The sequence below is a fragment of the Mustelus asterias genome, chromosome 5, assembly GCF_964213995.1.
Source record: "Mustelus asterias chromosome 5, sMusAst1.hap1.1, whole genome shotgun sequence".
In the NCBI taxonomy this organism is placed as follows: domain Eukaryota; kingdom Metazoa; phylum Chordata; class Chondrichthyes; order Carcharhiniformes; family Triakidae; genus Mustelus; species Mustelus asterias.
Genome location: NC_135805.1, coordinates 47105860 through 47120070, shown reverse-complemented (window position 1 = coordinate 47120070; position 14211 = coordinate 47105860). Strand labels below are relative to the sequence as shown.

The 14211-nt window shown below is 40.8% G+C and overlaps 1 protein-coding gene across 2 annotated transcripts in view; it reads left to right on the top strand.

Moving 5' to 3' along the window:
• The window catches only part of ube2j1 (ubiquitin-conjugating enzyme E2, J1), a 36630-nt gene extending 29190 nt beyond the window's left edge, over positions 1–7440 (top strand). Inside the window, exon 8 of one of the 2 annotated variants that reach the window (XM_078212485.1) lies at positions 4455–7440. In XM_078212485.1, the coding sequence (XP_078068611.1) occupies positions 4455–4742 (288 nt within the window). In that variant the 3' untranslated portion in view covers positions 4743–7440. The remainder of the gene's footprint in view (positions 1–4454) is intronic. The other variant, XM_078212486.1, reaches the window with a different exon arrangement.
• The last annotated feature ends 6771 nt before the right edge of the window (positions 7441–14211 follow it).

Sequence of the window (14211 nt, the reverse complement as noted above, 5' to 3'; positions counted from 1 at the left end):
AAACTGACTTTCACTTTATCTGTATAGATAATTGTTGATGCTCCTCTGTTATTGCTCCGATTTCCCCAAATATGTGGAAAAGGAGTAGACCATTCAGCCCCTTGAGTCTGCTCTGACATTCAATATGCTCATGGCTGATCTGATATGTTATCAGAAGCAGATTTGGGTTTACTATCACCCTCTTACCACGCATCTCTCCATCTCTGCCTTAAAAATATTCAAAGACTCTGGAAGAGAGTTCCAAAGACTCACGACCCTCTGAATGACAATTTCATCTCATCTGTTATGAATGGTCGACCCCCTATTTTTAAACAGTCACCCCTAGTTCTAGATTCTCCCACAAGGAAGCCTCCTCTCCACACCCACCCTGCCAAGCCCCTTCAGGATCCTATGTTTCAATCAAGTCACCTCTTGCTCTTCTCAATTCCAGTGGATACAATCCTAGCCTGTTGATCCTTGCCTCATAAGACAGCCCACCCATTCCAGGTATTAATCTGATAAACTTTCTCTGAACAATTTCCACTGCATGTACATCTTTCCTTAAATAAGGTGCCCTATACTGTGCACAGTACCTCAAATGTGGTTTCATTAGTGTCCTGTATAACTGAAGCATAACCTCCCCACTTTTGTATTCAATTCTTCAATAAATGATAACATTCTATTAGCTTTCCTAATTGTTTGCTGTACCTGAATACTAACCTTTGGTGATTCATGCACTAGGACAGCCAGATCCCTCTACACCTCAAGAGCTCTGCAATCTTTCACCATTTTGATAGTTTTTTTTATTCTTCCTGCCAAAATGGACAATTTCAAATTTTCCCAAATTATAGTCCATTTGCCAGATTTTTGTCCACTCACTTAACCTATCTATATCTTTTTGTAGCCTCATGCCTTCTTCACAAACTTACTTTCCCACCTAACTTTGTGTCGTAAGCAAATTTGACTCCCATCCCTTTGATCCCTTCACCCAAGTCATTTATATAAAATGTAAAAATTTGAGGTCCCAGCACTGATCTTTGTGGCACACCAATCGTGACATTTGCCAACCTAAAAAAGATCTCTTTTTGCCTACTCTTTGCTTCCCATTTGTCAGTCAATCATCTAGCCATGATAGTATGTTACCCCCTATTTTTATTTCCTACAATAATCTTTGATGTAGCACTTTTTCAAATGCCTTCTAGAAATCTAAAGTACAGTATATCCACTGGTTCCTCTTTATCCACAGCACAGGTTGGTTCCTCAAAGAACTCCAATAAGTTGGTTTAACATGATTTTCCTTTCTCAAAACCAGGTTGATTCTGCCTGAATATCTTGAACATGTCCAAGTGCCCTGGTGTAACTTCTTTAATAATAGCTTCTAACGTTTTCTCTATGACAAATGTTAGACCAAATAGCCTATAGTTTCCCACGTTCTGTCTCCCTCCCTCCCTTTTCATTCGGCATTCCTAAATTCGATCCATCTATTACCTTTTTTACGTGGTCCGTTTTCTTGATTTCTTTTTTTCCTTCCCATTCTGAACTTTTCAGTGCTTGATATGCATTATGTAATATTTATCACAAGCCCACTGACTTGTCTTCTGCCTAGATATCATTCTTGTCTCTGTTTCACGTTCTCTGATTCCACTTTGTACACAGCTTTTGAAATGTCATGGTTGTCATTTTTTTAGCTGAAGTTTTACCTCCATAGTGGGAAACAGTATTCTTGACCAACATGTTTCCCAAGCCTCTGCTCTTAACTCCTCTTCTCCTTCATCAGAAGGACACTTCTTGCCTTCACCTTATACCATCACCAACCTTTACATTTGCCCAATCATATTGTGTCACCTGCAGTATGATCTTATCACCAGGCATGCTCCTCCCTTCTCCCCCTCCGCTTTCCAAAGGAACTGCTCTTCCAATATATCCTTGCACGTTGTAAAATACCTGGATTAGTGTTTTTTTTCTGCCACCACTGCATCACTTGTCCATTTACTCCCTCCCAGGCCACATCATCCAGGCTGCACGTTCTCTCTTTGTGGAAGGCAGCATTTCGATGTACATTCGGAATCTAGTATGCTGCATTTGCTGCTCTTTACAGTGTGGTGGCCAACTTCATATCAAGTCACCATTTGAGCAAAAATACCTCTCTCCTATCCACAGGTGTGATCCTGATCTCTCTCTCTCTACTGCTTTTAATTGGGGCTCCATTTGTCTTTCTCTAGATCAGTCTGCAATCCTGTGGTCTGAATATTGACTGCAGTAGCCTTAGACTTTAATTACATGTTAGTAACTTGCATAACTACTTTGAATGTATAAGTTCTCATCCAAGTGTCTATATACTGGCTAAAGGATTACAGCTAATTCAGAAGCAGCTGTCATATCCTGTGCAGGCCGCATCTACTACAGAAGAATATATTTGACGTTCTCTGGTCTATGCTAGGTTAACACTTGATGTTCTTTGGTCATGTCAAGTTGCCTAGCTCAGTCGTTGTGCTTTTTGGAGTAACAGTTAAAATCAGCCTGTTCAATAAATTATTTAAGTGACTGCTGCATTGAATTTCCAAACTGTTTTATCTGGATGAATTCCTTTAAAATATCTTTTAGTTTTATATAATCATATAGCTTGTTTATGAATCAAACAAATGCAGCTTTAACTTAAAAAAAATCTTAACCAGGCTCATAAACCACTCATTTTCATGGTTTATAGTTCTAATGTTATGAATTTGGACAGAATGGGAATACTTGCCTTTTTTAAAAATGAATTTAGTCCATTCATTTAAATTGGTGTATAAAATGTTTTAAGTTCTCCACTATTGGTATGCTGTAATTGTTTAGTGGATTGAGTGTTTACGTAACACTCATCTGTTATGAAAGACTAGCTTGGAGCTCAGCCAAGATAGTTTGGGTGGTAGGATGCTTCAGCTGGAATTTGCAGATAAATTGTGGTCAAAATCCAGGATAAGCTGTGGTTCAGAAATGACAAAGACTAGAGATTGTTTTAGCAAAAACAAATCTAGTAACATTGGTCCATCTGCTCACCTTCAGAGAAAGAGAAGGAAAGCTAAACTGAATCAACAACTGATGTCAGGAAATTAAGCTCTTGTGTTTGCTTTCTAATTTGATCAATTTTGTCCCTTCACAATTGGGTAATGTAAGGTATCAAAAAGAACGTGTTATAGTGAGGGTGGGGGGGGGGGGGGGGGGGCGAGTAGTCTGCAAAGCAAAACTTGCTCCTCCCTCAAAAAAACAATTAATTGTGTCTCACTATTTGTACAAGTCAAATGAGGCACCATTCATATTAATGTTATCTGTATTCCTTGGTTGATTCATTCTCACTATAATGTCTGTTATAGATTGTTCAGTTGTCACTTTTTGCCTCCTTTATTGTGAAATGAGTTATCTGATGCTGGGACATGTGATAAACTTCACCATAGCTCAGTGAGGGGTCTTAAATTTTGGTAAGGGAAAATGAGGTCTTGTATTGCTTGGGAAATAAGAGTCTTGATAGGCATCTGAGCACCAATACATCGTTAGAAGTAGCAACACCAGTTAATGGGACCATGAAAAGGCAAAGCATGTACTCGGATTTATTAGTGATAACGTTAAAAAATAGAGAACGCTGGAAAATAGAGGCATTGGATGGGATTTTTTGTCCGCGCTCGCCCCGAAACCGGAAAATCCCGCCCGAGTTCAACAGACCTTTCCATGGCCTGCCCCCCCTCGCCCGCTACGATTCCCATGGCGGGTAGAACGGGAAAATTTGCCCCATAATCCAAACTTGCATTGAATCTTGTATCAAATTTTGGTTGTACTGCATTTGATGTAATGTAGAAAAATTCTGGTTACTGTACCCTAAAAGGGGAATAAAGGCACTGGAGAAAATGCAAAAAGGATTTACAAGGCCGATACAGGGATTGTGAGGTTATAAGGGTGACAAGTCTAGATCTCTTTTTTTTTTGAAACGCAAAGGATGAGGTGTGACCTAATAGAAGTGTTTAACATTGACAGGTTTTGATAGTTAGCATTGTTTTAGCTTTTGGGAAAGAGCAAAATTGTCGAGGCCATCAATATAGGATAGTCACCAAGAAATCAAATAGAAAATTTAGAAATTTACCAAGTGAGTGTAGAATTTGCTGCCACAGTAGTTGAGGTGAGTAGTATAGATGCACTTAAGGGCTGATTAGGTAAGCATATGAGAGAGCAGAGAACAGAGGATGCTTTTAGTTAAGTAAGGAAGGACTGGCAGAGACTTGCATGAACTGGTTGGACTAAATGGCTTAATGGTCGAGAATTCAGCAATGATTCATCCATATGCCATCTATGGAGCTTTGTAACTTCCTCTTGAGGAGAGAGAGAGAAGGAAATGGTAAAATATAGTACGAGTTCCTTGCTCAATGCATTGTTTTCTTTGTTTGTCTGATCATATAGATTGGGTATCCTGAAAGCTGCCTTAAAATGGTTTTGATCTTTTATAGACTGATGGAGATGATGCTCGCACTGGGACTCAAGAATCTCCACAGAGCAGACCCAATACTACAAGTTTAAGTCCTAGACAGCGGCGTACTCAGCAGCAACGACGTGCTCAGCAGCAGCAACAGGCGAGGCGTCCAGTTTCACCGTCGTACACTCAAGTTCGTCGACCAGCTAATACCAATCAAATAGGATCCACTGTCCTAATTGTCGTCCTCACATTAGCACTGGCTGCTCTCATTTTCCGAAGGATTTACATGTCGCATGAATACAGATTTGACTATGAATTGTAATGATCATTTGCTTTGCATAGGCTGGATTTATTACACATCATATCGTGTATTTTAACATCCAACCCCCATATTAATGGCCAGGATATGCAAGGGCTTTGAAAAACCTACCCAAAAGGGAATTTAAAGTGTTACAGAATGCAAGGCTTATGCATAATTATTATCCTTGGGTAATAAACAGAGGCATTTTCCAAAATTTGATACTGCAGGGAAACCCGTTCAGGAATATTTTTGATCAAACTCTTGTTGAATTCAGTTTATCTCGGTAGAATGAGTTGTTTGTGTTGAGACCATGCTGTTCAAAAGTATCAGTTAAGTCTGAGGGTGCTAATAATCTATTTACTGAGAGGCTTCTGTGGACCACTGTAAAGTTTATTGTGCTCATAACCTGAGTGCCAGTGGGGTAGTATGCAATTTTACCTTTTAATGAGACCTGTTTCTATGAATTAACAAATGCCTTAACCCTGTCAGGAAGAGTGTGAACATTCACTTTCATTTGAATACATAGTCAGGATTTTCAATACTGTCTACAGCAAATCTGAAATCCAAATTGAGCTTTCAACATAGCAACGTGAAGTTGTTGTGGGTTGAGATATTGTGCTACTTTCATGTTACAAGATTATCATTGTTTTAATAAATGCCCTAAAGTAAATATTAAAATACACAAACCTTAAAACAAAGATCCAACCAGAGAATTGGTATAAAATCTTCAAAAATAAACCAAAATCAATAAGGTGGTGATGTATTGCAACTTTTATGTTTAAGTCAAACATTTATTTTAAAAAAGGTAGAGGTAGTGATTTGGGGTCTAGTGCTTGGTTAAATTCCTTGAGTTTAAGTTGAACAAAGTAATCAAATACGAGATCTTCTGGTAAGTGATGGAACGATGCCTCTTCTCCAGTACGCCCTGGCTCCTTTATTTTCCTTAGCCAAGCTATAAATGCTGTTGCATGTCAGATGGTGATTGTTGTGTGTATGTGTAATTACAACATTGAATCTTTCATTGCAAGTTGCAGAATGATGCTTTTAATTTCCATATACAGGACGCTGAACATTGTTTACATTTTTGACTGTCTAAAGTATGAGTAAATATTGTCTGCTTTACTGAGTAGACAGAGGGCACTATCAGATGCCCTATGAACAATGATTTTTGCCAATGTAAAAGTTTTCAGTTTCAAATATGAAACCACAAGAACAAACACTCATACTGATGTGAATGTTTAATATTTTTTCTGCTCTAAAATTGATTTTTGTTGGACCCTGAGAACTTTGCACAAGCAGTGCCACTGCACTTTACAGTTAAGGGAACAATGCAGTTGCTCTGCAGTCACTCTCCTAACTTTTTCATGCATCATTTTCACTAAATTGCTCAAAGTAGATATTTGATGAAAAGCCCATTGTTTTTGTTTTTGTGAAATGCTTTACTTTTCCTGGCTTCAGAAGAAAAATCGGCATGTCAGCCTGGCCTCTTTAAAATAATACTTTCCTGTTATGCATGCCAGACAAATTATTGCAGAATTCTTGTATCAGTTTATTCAGCATGGTATTAGAAACACACTGTTCTGCCACAGCACAACAATGGAAAGTCACTAAATGAATACTTCCTTTATATCATATATATATAATATATATGCACACACACAACCAATGTCAGTTACAACAGTGAAATAAACTTGCTGTTGAATAAATGTAAATTCAGATTTGTCTTGTTTATACTTCAGTTTCCTGGCATGGAACAAATAAATGGCATTTAAAAAATTATGGTGTTTTATCAGTAATGGTCTATGCAGTTGAACTGAAGAGACCCTTGCAGCTGGAAGTATAGAAATTGAAATTAATGCAGTTATTAAACATACATTTAAAATGAAAATGTACTTAGCCACTGTAAAACTTTGTATGTAGTGTTTTGTTTTTTGAACAACTAGCAAAGGAAAAAATTGCAGGGCAATAGGGAATGAGCAGGGGAGTGGAACTAATCAGCTCTTTCAAAGAGTAGACACATACAACACAGGTCAGTCATTCTGTCAATTGTATGATCCTGTGTAGAACTAGTTCATGTTTAATGTTTGCAGACAAGCCTTTGTTTTTTGCGATATTAGGAGTCTATTTTATTTACATATAATTAAAGATAAAATGCACGGCAGGCAGTGAACAGTAAAGTTAGCACTTGCTGTTCCATTAGCATAATGAATTATTTCTCATTACAGCAACATTTACATTTTCTTGTGTTAGCACTTAGTTAAATCATAATTTGAGGACTTGGGCTGCCTTTGCTTTCTATTGCCATGCATTTTTCTGCAAGTAACTGAAGTCCTAGGTTTACTGTAATAAAATATAAATATGTAAAATATTTTAAAGAAAATATGTTTTGATGTTTGTAATGAGTAACATACTGTAGTGCAAGCAATAGATCTGAAATTCAATTTGTGGACTGTAATTCCATGCAGCAGCCCTCTGTCCATTTATAGTGCTTTTCTCATAATCCTTTGACGTTTTCCATCAATGAAACCAGCGCTCATTCTTTCAATCTGTTCTGTTCTGTTATCTGCATTCCAAAGTTGATGAATTCTTGATTATCCTCTGTGCTGAGATCACAGGGGCAGGGGAGCATTGCTAAAACAGATCCTAAAGAGGAAATTCAAAAATATCTTGTAATCTGCTTAGATTTCAATAACATAATAAAAATCTTGTCAACTCACACAACTTGATCTGTTGTCATGTTTTACCTTCCTATTTTTTTTGCTAATATTTTCTCATTATGAATGTATATAGTTTATAATGCAAAATGAATATGGAAATATTGGGAAGACCAAAACCTGTGTATTCTGTGCAATCAATTTCTTACCTCTCAGTTTCAGCCAAACGGTTTGGCTTTATGACCTGTTGGGTGTAATTCCATCTTCATAACATTGTCCATCTCCACAGCTTATCCATTACGCTGCATGTCCTTATCACTTCCAAATTCAACTATTTCAATACTCTGGCCTGCCTCTTAACCTTACACCTTTCATAAATTTGATCTCCGCTCTGGCTGTTTCGAACCCCCACTAATTCTTGCTTGTACATCAATGACTTCTGATCTCCCAACACATTCTTATGTTCAAATTTCATGGCTTTATCCCTCTCTTTCTTTGCAATCTCCTCCAAGGTTCCAGGAACTACAAAAATAAAAATATTGTGGATGATGGAAATCAGAAAAAAGTGTGTTGGAAATAGATCTAGCAATATATGTGGAGTTTTGAGAGTCTTGAAATGTATGTGCGTGCATGCGACTGCACAGTCTGAGCAATATAGTATGTCTCGGATACCACTATTCCTGGCTGGATCTGAAACAAGAATGATGGAACTTCAGTTGGAATCCACGTAGAATAAGTCAGCTCAAGACAGTTACTGAGGAAGGGGATGTGGCTGTGAAAATTAGTTTCAGATACCTTAACCAAACACTAGGAGGAAAATGGAAAGCACCAAGTAAAATAAACAGAAATCCTGTCAGAGAGAAGAGCAGAGCTTCAGGGTAGGCATTTCTGGAAGATAAGTGTCAGTGAATTAAACACAATTAAAATAATGTGTTCTGAAGTTATATTCAACTCAACATTCTGCTTCTCTACACATGCTGCCAGACCTGTTGAGTATTTCCAGCACACTCTTTAGTTCCAAGAACTCTGCTTTCCTCAAACTCTGACCTCTATCTTTGAAACCCCTTTACCATTGGCAGTGTCATCCAAGCACTGTTGTAACTGTTTCCTCTTGTGGGGCAATCTTGAACAAGAGGCACAGGTACAGGTTGAGAGGCGGTAGCTTTAAAACTGAGATGAGGAGGAACTACTAGCTGCAGAGGGTGGTGAATTTAGAAACATAGAAAAACTACACAATACTGGCCCTTCAGCCCACAAAGTTGTGCCGAACCTTAGCGATTACTAGGCTTACCTATAACCCTCTATCTTACTAAGTCCCATGTATTTATCTAAAAGTCTCTTAAAAGACCCTATCGAATCCGCCATCACCACCGTTGCTGGCAGCCCATTCCACGCACCCACCACCCTCTGAGTGAAAAACTTACCCCTAACATCTCCTCTGTACCTACTCCCTAGCACCTTAAACCTGTGTCCTCTTGTGGCAACCATTTCAGCCCTAGGGAAAAGCCTCTGACTGTCCACTCGATCAATACCTCTCAATATCTTATACACCTCTATCAGGTCACCCCCTCATCCTTCGTCTCTCCAAGGAGAAAAGGCCGAGCTCACTCGACCTATCCTCATAAGGCATGCCCCCCCCCCCCCCAACACAGGCAACATCCTTGTAAATCTCCTCTGCACCCTTTCTATGGCTTCCTGTAATGAGGCGACCAGAACTGAGCACAGTACTCCAAGTGGGGTCTGACCAGGGTCCTATATAGAAACTCAATTCCTTGATTAATAAAGGCCAATACACCGTACGCCGCCTTAACCACAGCCTCAACCTGCACAGCTGTTTTGAGCGTCCTATGAACTCTGACCCCAAGATCCTTCTGATCTTCCACACTACCAAGAGCCCTACCATTAATATTATATTCCGCCATCCTATTTGACCTGCCAAAATGACCCACCTCACACTTATCTGGGTTAAACTCCAAATGCCACTTCTCTGCCCAGTCTTGCATCCTATCAATGTCTCGCTGCAACTTCTGACAACCCTCCACACTATCCACAACACCTCCAACCTTTGTGTCATCAGCAAACTTACCAACCCATCCCTCCACTTCCTCATCCAGGTCATTTATAAAAATCACAAAGAGTAAGGGTCCCAGAACAGATCCCTGGGGCACTCCACTGGTGACCGACCTCCATTCAGAATATGACCCATCTATAACCACTCTTTGCCTTCTGTGGGCAAGCCAGTTCTGGATCCACAAAGCAATGTCCCCTTGGATCCCATGCCCCCTCACTTTCTCAATAAGCCTTGCATGGGGCCCCTTATCAAATGCCTTGCTGAAGTCCATATATACTACATCTATATATTGAGGAATATTGTGGAATTTGTGGAACTCGCTGCCCCAGAGGGCGCTGAAGTCTGAATCATTGGTTTCAAGAAGGAGATAGAGATATTTCTAATAAGAAAAGGGATATGGGGAACAGGTGAGGAGCTGGATTTGAGACCAGGGAGTGATCAGCCATGATCTGATTGAATGGCGGAGCAGGCGCGAAGGGCTGTTCCTAATTCCTATGTGCCCATGTTGCTATGTAACATTCCTGTAAAGCTTTCGGGCTTTCCACCTCCCTTTCCTTTTAAGGCAATTGTGGAAAATTACCTCTTTCCAGGCTTTTAGTCACATTTTCTAACATTTCTTTTGACTCAGTGTCATTTTTGTTGATCTTGCTACAGTGAAGTACCTTGGAATGTTTTCTGCATATCGGATGCTAAATCAATGAATCCAACCTGATTCCTGGGCTTTCATCAGAATTCGGACAAGTTGTGTTGTATATGATGACTGGAGGTCATCATATACAACAGATGAGTAAGGACCTTTTTAAGCCTTGTAGAGATGTTAATTGCCTACTGTGTTGGGGTTTTAGATATTTTTTGCTTTTGGTAATGGAACCTGAGCTGAGGCTGGTGCATGCTCAGTCAATTTGTGAAGCACTTCATATTACTGGATGTGATAACTTTTATATCTGACTTGGGGGTTAGTTCAACTTGCTATCTTTGCCTGCAGCACTCCATAGTGTTTTGAAAGTGATTTGTGTTAAAAGTCCTTACAATAGCAAGATACCAGGAAGGATCCAATTTTAACTTCATGTTTAACTAAGTGATACATCCTGTTAATAAGCCCAAGTTTAACTGAGTAAGTAGTCTCACAACACCAGGTTAAAGTCCAACAGGTTTATTTGGTAGCATGAGCTTTCGGAGTACCCCTCCAAAAGCTTGTGCTACCAAATAAACCTGTTGGACTTTAACCTGGTGTTGTGAGACTACTTACTGTGCCCACCCCTGTCCAATGCCAGCAATTCCACATCAAGTTTAACTGGGCAGTTGGCTGTAGCATCTTTTTCTACAGTGGGGCAGTTAACCAACAGTTAACTGGATTAACCAGTTATACCAGTAATAATTTTAGATGGCATTCAGAGACTGAAATTTAAGCTTTGAACTACGGTGAGTAATAAATCTACATCATCTGAAAGCCACCCTTTAATCACTCTATATTTCTGTGGTGCAAGCTAATATGATCCAGATGTACCAGATATCAGTTCAGGCTCCAGTGCAGTTCTGCTTCAATGCAATATCCACCTGTTTTTACATGTCAAGCTGGTTAAATTTAAATGAAAGCAAATAAAAATGGAATCATTGAGTGGCCATTAGAGACCATTCAACTGATCATCTCATGCTGCTTCTCTGCAAGGGCAACACAACCCCATGTCCCTGCCTTTTCCCCTGTATCCCTGCAAATGATTTCAGGCAATAGTCCAATTCCCAAGTCACTCTCAGGCACAGTGTTCCAGATTTTAAGCACTGGTCTGTAGTAAAAAAAATACTTTGTATCACTTCAGGAACAAATGCTCATCACCTTAAAATGATATAAGCTCGTATCCGAAGCATGCATGCAGAAAGTGACCGGTTTTAGAAACATACAAAACAGGCCCTTCGGCCCCACAAGTTGTACCGAACATAACATTTCAATTTAATCAGCTTGACATGTAAAAACAGGTGGATATTGCACTGTGCCTGAGAGTGACTTGGGAATTGGACTATTGCCTGAAATCATTTGCAGGGATACAGGGGGAAAGGCAGGGACATGGGGTTGTGTTGCTCTTGCAGAGAAGCAGCATGAGATGATCGGTTGAATGGTCTCTAATGGCCACTCAATGATTCCATTTTTATTTGCTTTCATTTAAATTTAATCAGCTTGACATGTAAAAACAGGTGGATATTGCATTGAAGCAGAACTGCACTGGAGCCTGAACTGATATCTGGTACATCTGGATCATATTAACTTGCACCACAGAAATATAGAGTGATTAAAGGGTGGCTTTCAGATTATGTAGATTTATTACTCACCGTAGTTCAAAGCTTAAATTTCAGTCTCTGAATGCCATCTAAAATTATTACTGGTATAACTGGTTAATCCAGTTAACTGTTGGTTAACTGCCCCACTATAGAAAAAGATGCTACAACCAACTGCCGAACATACCTTTTAGGCCTACCTATAACCCTCCATCCTATTAAGTCCCATGTACTCATCCAGGAGTCTCTTAAAAGACCCTATTGAGTTTGCCTCCACCACCACTGATGGCAGCCGATTCCACTCGCCCACCACCCTCTGTGTGAAAAACTTCCCCCTAACATTTCCCCTGTACCTACCCCCCAGCATCTTAAACCTGTGTCCTCTCGTAGCAGCAATTTCCACCCTGGGAAAAAGCCTCTGAGAGTCCACCCGATCTATGCCTCTCAACATCTTATATACCTCTATTAGGTCTCCTCTCATCCTACGTCTCTCCAAGGAGAAAAGACCGAGCTCCCTCAACCTATCCTCAAAAGGCATGCCACTTAATCCAGGCAACATCCTTGTAAATCTCCTCTGCACCCTTTCAATCTTTTCCACATCCTTCCTGTAATGAGGCGACCAGAACTGAGCACAGTACTCCAAGTGGGGTCTGACGAGGGTCTTATATAGCTGCATCATTATCCCCGGACTCCTAAACTCAATCCCTCAATTGATAAAGGCCAGCACACCATACGCCTTCTTAACCACCTCCTCCACCTGCGGGGCCGATTTTAGAGTCCTATGGACCCGGACCCAAGGTCCTTCTGATCCTCTACCATACTAAGAGTCTTTCCCTTTATATTGTACTCCTTCATCCCATTCGACCTGCCAAAATGGACCACGACGCATTTATCTGGGTTGAAGTCCATCTGCCACTTCGCCGCCCAGTCTTGCATCCTATCTATGTCCCTCTGTAACTTCTGACATCCCTCCAGACTATCCACAACCCCACCAACCTTCGTGTCGTCGGCAAACTTACCAACCCATCCCTCCACTTCCTCATCCAGGTCATTTATGAAAATGACAAACAGCAAGGGACCCAGAACAGATCCCTGGGGCACATCACTGGTGACCGACCTCCAATTAGAAAAAGACCCATCTATACACACTCTCTGCTTCCTTTGGGCAAGCCAGTTCTGGATCCACAGGGCAGCAGCCCCTTGGATCCCACGCCCTCTCACTTTTTCGAGAAGCCTTGCATGGGGGATCTTATCGAACGCCTTGCTAAAATCCATATAAACCACATCTACCACTTTCCCTTCGTCAACGTGTTTAGTCACATTTTCGAAGAACTCCACCAGGCTCGTAAGGCACGATCTGCCTTTGACAAAGCCATGCTGAGTATTCTTGAGCATACTAAACCTCTCCAAATGCTCATAAATCTTGTCCCTCAGGATCTTCTCCATCAGCTTACCAACCACTGAGGTTAGACTCACCGGTCGGTAATTTCCTGGGCTATCCCTATTCCCCTTCTTGAAAATAGGAACCACATCCGCAATCCTCCAATCCTCCGGCACCTCTCCCATCTCTATCGACGATGCAAAGATCATCGCCAGAGGCTCTGCAATCTCTTCCCTCGCCTCCCACAGTAACCTGGGGTACATCCCATCCGGACCCGGCGACTTATCTATCTTGATGCCATTCAAAGATTCCAGCACAACCTCTTTGTTAAAGTCCACATACTCAATCTTTTCAGTCCACCGCAAGCCCACAGTACATCCACCCATGTCCTTCTCCTCTGTGAAAACCGAGGCAAAATACTCATTAAGCACCTCTGCCATTTCTACTGGTTCCGTACAGATTTTCCCGCCTTCACCTTTTATAGGCCCTATTCCTTCACGTCTCATCCTTTTACTCTTCACATATTTATTGAACGCCTTAGGGTTTTCCCTAATTCTACTTGCCAAGGCCTTCTCGTGACCCCTTCTGGCTCTCCTAATTTCCTTCTTTAGTCCCTTCCTACAAGCCGTATACTCATCTAGATCCCTATCTTCGCCAAGCTCTCTGAACCTTTTGTACGCTTTCCTTTTCTTCTCGACTAGGTCCCGCACAGCTTTCGTGCACCACGGTTCCTTTAACCTACCAACTCCTCCCTGTCTGCTCGGAACATTGTCCTGTAGAACCCTAGACAGACACTCCTTGAAAAATTGCCACCTCTCTTCTGTAGATTTCCCCGAGAATACCTCCTTCCAATTTACTCCTCTAATTTGCTGCCTTATGTCTTCATATTTCCCCTTACTCCATATAAACGCTTTCCTAGCTTGCCTGGCCCTCTCTTTTTCCAATGCAAGCATAAAGGAGATAGAGTTATGATCGCTATCCCCAAGATGCTCTCCCACTGAGAGATCTGACCCTGTCCAAGCTCATTGGTCAGTATCAGATCAAGTACAGCCTCTCCTCTTGTAGGCTTGTCCACATGCTGTGTCAGGAAACCCTCCTGAACACACCTAACAA